General features: G+C 38.3%; 1 protein-coding gene across 1 annotated transcript; it reads right to left on the reverse strand.

Moving 5' to 3' along the window:
• Positions 1-660: 660 nt before the first annotated feature.
• Positions 661-5,113, reverse strand: LOC137650598 (uncharacterized). The gene is made up of 3 exons (XM_068383804.1): positions 3,113-5,113; positions 1,885-2,796; positions 661-1,725 (listed from the first exon to the last, which is right to left on the reverse strand). Exons 2-3 carry the CDS (start codon positions 1,936-1,938, stop codon positions 1,213-1,215), a joined length of 567 nt encoding a protein of 188 aa, XP_068239905.1. The 5' UTR covers positions 1,939-2,796; positions 3,113-5,113; the 3' UTR covers positions 661-1,212.
• Positions 5,114-6,160: the final 1,047 nt, after the last annotated feature.

Genomic DNA, 6,160 nt, shown 5'->3' on the forward strand with positions numbered 1-6,160 from the left:
TCAGTGGAGCCAATTTAGATTTGGAGGACAAATAAGAACTTTCATCATTTTGATTAACCGCATAGGCCACAAACCCATAGGCCTCCACGGAGCTATCACAAAATATGTGAAGACCATATGAATCTAGTTCAATAAGGGACTCTCTAGGAAATTTAAGTTCAGATAACATCAAAAGAGATCCCCTCTCTAAATCTGTCAATTTGTTCTTTATCAAAGGAGACCCATTCTTTTTCACACTTTTTTTATTTCCAAGGATTCAAGACTAAAAAGGTGTTCAAGCCCATTTAGTACAGCGGCATAGCAAAAAAATTCATAAGAATTGTGCATTTGGTGATGGAAGCACCAAACATGGAGGAATGATAGGATATTATATTGGGAACATTTTCAGATATGGAACCACTTTTGTAGTAACCCCAAAGTCGCCGCCATATTGGATTTCAAAATGGTGGCTTACAAATCTTTAATTATAGATAATTCTGGTTATATACCAGCTAGAGACTTGGTTTTAGTGTCTAGATATACATATTTGAGGTCAAGGAATTGAATGGTTCTAGTTAGAAGTTGATTTGGTGACGCCATATTGGATTTCAAGATGGTAGGCTAAAAAAAAGAGAAATTTATGACTGATATATTTGGTTATGTGCCAGCTATATACTTGATTCTGGTGTCTAGATGTACAAATGTGAAGCCAAGGAATTAAATAGTTGTAATGAAACATGTTTTAATTCACATTATCAACTGATAATCAAATGATAATCCCATAATTATTATGTACATTTATATGCATGTAATTATACACACGACAAGCAAGAGAACTTGCGTATCAATCAATTCAATAACACGTAAGTTCTGCACAGTTCTAAATTAGTCTGAGCAATCACCATCACAGCCACATAGTGCTGTGCATTTCAGAGCTGCTTTCTTACACTTGCATCTCCCACTGCAACCTATTTTTGCACCACAAGAGGTCAGTTCATAGCAGGATTTGGCAGCTTCTGGTAGTGTTGTCCACAAGGGATCAAACTCCGTCATTTTCCACCCACCCCCGGTCACATGGTGATGGTAGAGTTCAGCGTGGGACAAGAGACTGCCCCTAACAATATCCACCTTGGTACGTTGCCCTCTTCACATGCTGTTCTAGGGCTGCCTGTGTTGGAGGTATTGCTTCAATAGATCGCGCTTTCTTTGCAAAGAGTTTCTTCCTTGCCAGATTCACCTCTGAACATGTAGCCTACATGTTCGGTCGTACAGGAGTACTATGTATCTCTCCAGGGCTGCCAATGTGTCCTCAGAAATCTCACTTGGTGCAGATGCCAAGGTCAGAAATGCATTTGTCACTTCTGGAAAAATGTCCCATACAGCCCATGCAGTTATCTTGCCACGACCTGCAAAGCTCGAGATTGTATCACACCCTGTGATTGCATGGAAGACTGGCAGTGCCTTGGATTTGTCTGGCTCCACTGAAGCAGCCAGCTTGTGTGCTGCTATGTAGCGGAAGCTCTTGCCAGTACCAATTGCTAGCCATAGTTCATCAACCGCCTCATGTAGCTCCTGGGCCATCCACACAGCAAGAACCACCACATCTGTGTCCACGGTACGGATGAGTATTCTGCGGTGTCCAGATTTAACAGCAGCTGCTGCATGAACCATCATGCGCGTGTCCGCTTCCTCGTGATTGCATGGGGCCAAAGCTGCTGTGTCTTCAAAGGGTGGTACAGCAATGACCTGTTGATATAAGAATAAAAATGACATATATTTGGTGAAGGCGGTCAACTGATCATCAAAAAAATCTATATGAAATTAACATTAATTTTTATATTACAGATCCATGACAATGTGGGTACATGTATTGACATATGATATAAAGAGGGGGATTCAGATTACCTGTTCACCGTCAGTAGCAATCAGCTGTTTCTCTGGCACACTGATGGACTCCATGACCTGCTTAGACGGAAGCGGAAGAGTTCTTCCTTGTTTTCGTCGACACGGAGGAATGTGTGCTAGTTCCCTGGTAACAGGGCAGTGCCAGTAACACGTCTGCGGATTCCCTTTCCTCTGTTGGCCCTTGCAGTTGCTTTCAAGCTGCCTGAGTTTGCATAGCGGTCCCACACTAGATCCAGACGAGAATGATTTTGAAGCTGTGACAGAATGTATGGAACGAATAAGTCTGTGGCATAGTCAAGAAAGGTTTTGCTGTGGCCAGGGTTCAGCATTTGAACCACTGCAGCCCCATCGAGGATCACAGAAGAGACTTGTGGTGGGTGAGACATTGGTTCAACAAGCTGTTCCAAAGGCCTCAGCAAGTCAGATTTGGAACCAAAGCGGATCCGTCCATTTTGTGATAGTGCAGGCGGGTGTGCACTGTTCTCATGTTTGAAGAACTGTTCGAGATCGCCATCTCTGGTTTGGCATGCGATGTATAGTCTGGAGAAAAGCTCTGAATCACTCCTTGCAGAGGCGAATTGTTGCTTGCTCTTATTGGCACTTTTCACCTTGATGGATGCAAAGAATAGAAGTTTGTTGCGTTTGATGACATCATTGAGTGGTTTGGATTTGTCTGCCAGACGTTCCTTCACAAATAAATGGAACTGATCTCGCCCCATCTGCACAGCTGTACGCACACTCTCTACTGCAGCTGGGCCCAGGATCTCCTGTGTGTCTGGGACCAGCAAATCTGTGCTTTCTTCTTCAAAGGGGTTGCCGATCTCATCGATGACTGCTGTCAGTGCACGGACATCTTGGACAAATTTCTTCTGTACACTGTTTGTTTGCTCATGGTGGTGGGTGTGCTCTCCTCTTTGGTGCAGTTGTTGTGGAATAGAAAGAAAAATACCAGAATTAAGTATCTAGCTGACACAGAACCAATTATATCAGTCATAAATTTCTCTTTTTTTTTAGCCTACCATCTTGAAATCCAATATGGCGTCAACAAATCAACTTCTAACTAGAACCATTCAATTCCTTGACCTCAAATATATATATCTAGACACTAAAAACAAGTCTCTAGCTGGTATATAAAACCAGAATTATCTGTAATTAAAGATTTTTAAGCCGCCATTTTGAAATCCAATATGGCGGCGACTTTGGGATTACTACAAAGGTGGTTCCATACCTGAAAATTTTCCCCATATAATATTTGATCATTCCTCCATGTTTGGTACTTCCATCACAAAATGCACAATTGGTTTGCTATGCCGCTGCACTAATTGTCTACATCACTGTCTTCTAATATATGCTGTAATGGATTGAAATAAGATTTTAGAGGATCCATTACTAAATTTACCACGCTTATTTTTTTAACATTCAGTGTTTTCTTATTAACTAAGGAGTCCATAACAACTCTACTTTCTGCCTCATCCAAAAAGTTGAACACATTACCAACAGGAGCTATTCTATTATTTACGACTAAACAAGTCCCACCCAACATTTTAGTTCAAGTTACCGAAGGTAAAAACTGAATGATATCTATTCCTATTAACATGTCAACCTTCATACTTTCATGGTTTCTGTGGTCACAAAAAGTCTCATCCAATAAAGCAATATTATTTTCTTTAAATTTATTTATTATTTGATTCATGCCAGGCACTTCAAAGTTTATATTAAGCGATTTGTCAACTAATAAAGGTATGAATATTAAATTATTGTTTATATTTATTTCCGTGGACATTTGCTTGAAGCCCTTGGTTTCTTGCCCTATATATGTGCTTACATCACATTCCAAAGCATACAACGCCTCTACATCCTGACAAAGATCTTTAGCAGCAGATTCGGAAATATATAACCGCTGACTACCAGTGTCAAACAGACATCTGACTTTCCTAGCCCTTTTGCCATTTCTTAAATACAAAGTCATAGTTGGTAAAATGTGAGACGCATCCAAACTTCTTTGAGCAAAACATAAGCTTACGTTAGTTTTAGTAGTTAGTTCGGTTTTATTCAAAGAAGGGCACAAAGGAGTTATGTGCTCCCTCTTTCTACACAACAGACATTCAAACCTTAACTTATTTTGTTTCCCGTAACATTCATTGTCTTCATGCCCTGAACCAGCGCACCTAGTGCATAGTGAAAGCTCCCTCAGTCTGGCCACTTTATCATTATAATGATTAAAGTTGACACATTTTCCCAAAGTATGGCCTTCAGCTGCACGTAATTTACAAATTAATTTAGTTACTTTATTTAAAAATTTAAAATTTTGAATCTTACTTGCACCTACCTTATTTTCTTTAGGTTTAAATGAACTGCTAGGACTAGGTTTACTAGAGGTTTTAGTGAAGGTCTTTTTCCTATTAGAAACAGTTTTGGATAAAGTTTTGATAATTTCATTATAATTAGAAAGAATGTCAGATATATTAGGATAATTGGTATTTAATTTGTGAACTAACTCTCTCTTTACTGGTATGGGGAGTTTATTAAATACTATATGACTCACAGATTTATGCCCAGAGGATCCCACTTCCAATAAATCAATATTATGTGCTTTTAATTCATGCAGATAGGATTTGATTTCGTTGAGGTAAACCTTCACCTACGAGAATTCTTGATCATATTCAGCACTTGGAGCAGCACTCAAAGTGTTCCTAAATGTTTCGTCAATAATGTAATTTACATCAAGGAATTCTTTTTTTTTTAACATTTCAATTGCCAAGTGGTAGTTACGGTCAGAAATAGTCAAATGCTTAACTACCTTCAAGGCATAGCCCCTAAGGTACCCATGTAAATATATTGGTTTGGCAGAATTGGACAGATTTTTTCTGGACCCAATGACATTATTAAATTGATTAAGAAATGAATTGAAAGCAAATTTATCTTTCTCCTCACCACTAAAGATTCCACATTCTAAAGGAGGGGGTTTCCCATCAGACATATTCATTCTAGACATCATTTCTAAAACTTTATCGGCAGATAAGTTGCCAGAAGCCCTACTTGACTCACTTATGTATTGTTCATATTGGTCGAGCTCTATACTAACCTGAATGCTATATTCTGCCTGACTATCTAACTCATTATAATATTGTTCATTACTGTTCATTATTTCATGTGTCTCCAAAACATTATTAATTTCTTTATCAAAGTGTTTAACCTGCTCGATCTCTTTTTCGATTACAGTTATTTGACTCTTACAAAAGGAAGAAGTTAATCTATTATCACCTTGAAGCTCCGTTAGCTTCCTTAAGTAAATAGTTATTTTCCGTTTGTGTATTCTCCGCATCCTCTCAGTTTTGTATCTGTGTGCCGGTTAGTGATTACTCTTTTGCGACCCTATAAATATCATGATTTAATGCGGATAACAAAAGGCTATCGAGTCAATATAGCTACAAGTTTTCGTGAATAGTCAGTGATTAGTTTGAGGTCGGAGAAGTGGGATAAAACGTCGGCATAGAATAGTTATCTTGTGAATTACTAAAAATCTAATCAAGATGGCTATGTACAACACGGGCAAGGCTTGGAGAGACATCGCTGGACTCAGCAAAAATAAATTCCATGAGTTGGCGAAACAGGAGCTCGACCGTCTGATAACAGAGGTCACTAGTAACGTCAACCAATGTGACGGAAAAATATTCGCAGACATATTGAAACAATATGATCCAATAAACTGGAGCAAATCTGCGGAAAACATCAGCAAAATAATAGAAGAAATTCCAAAGAAAATCCAAGTGTTAAAGAGACTTATAAAGAAAGTCTACATCAATCAACACATTCCATCAAAGAACAATAAGAAGTCCAATATGGTGAATATGCTGATTGATGCAATGGGAAAAAGAATGCCAAAATGGTGTAATACATGTAAGATATGGTATTCCATTAATAATCCTCAACAATTGATTAGAAAATGTGATGCCTGTCATGTCCCAACACATCCCACATGTGCTGAAATACAGCAAAAAATAAAAAATAAAGACACAAAGGTATTCTGCTCAACATGCTTAGTCTGGATAGAAAATATAATTAAGTCGAGACTAAATCTGCAAATAGTTGAAGATAAAGAAGAGGAAGAAGAAGAAACAGAAGAAGAAGAAGAAGAAAAAGAAGAAGAAGAGAACAATGAACAGGATATGTGTAAGGATGCAGAAGAAATCATTGATATAACCTATGATGCCATCCAACAACATACTTATGAAGAAATAAATTACCAGATGGAAACAAATAATAGACCCAAGAG

This window comes from Palaemon carinicauda, chromosome 12 (genome assembly GCF_036898095.1).
Source record: "Palaemon carinicauda isolate YSFRI2023 chromosome 12, ASM3689809v2, whole genome shotgun sequence".
Classification (NCBI taxonomy): Eukaryota; Metazoa; Arthropoda; class Malacostraca; order Decapoda; family Palaemonidae; genus Palaemon; species Palaemon carinicauda.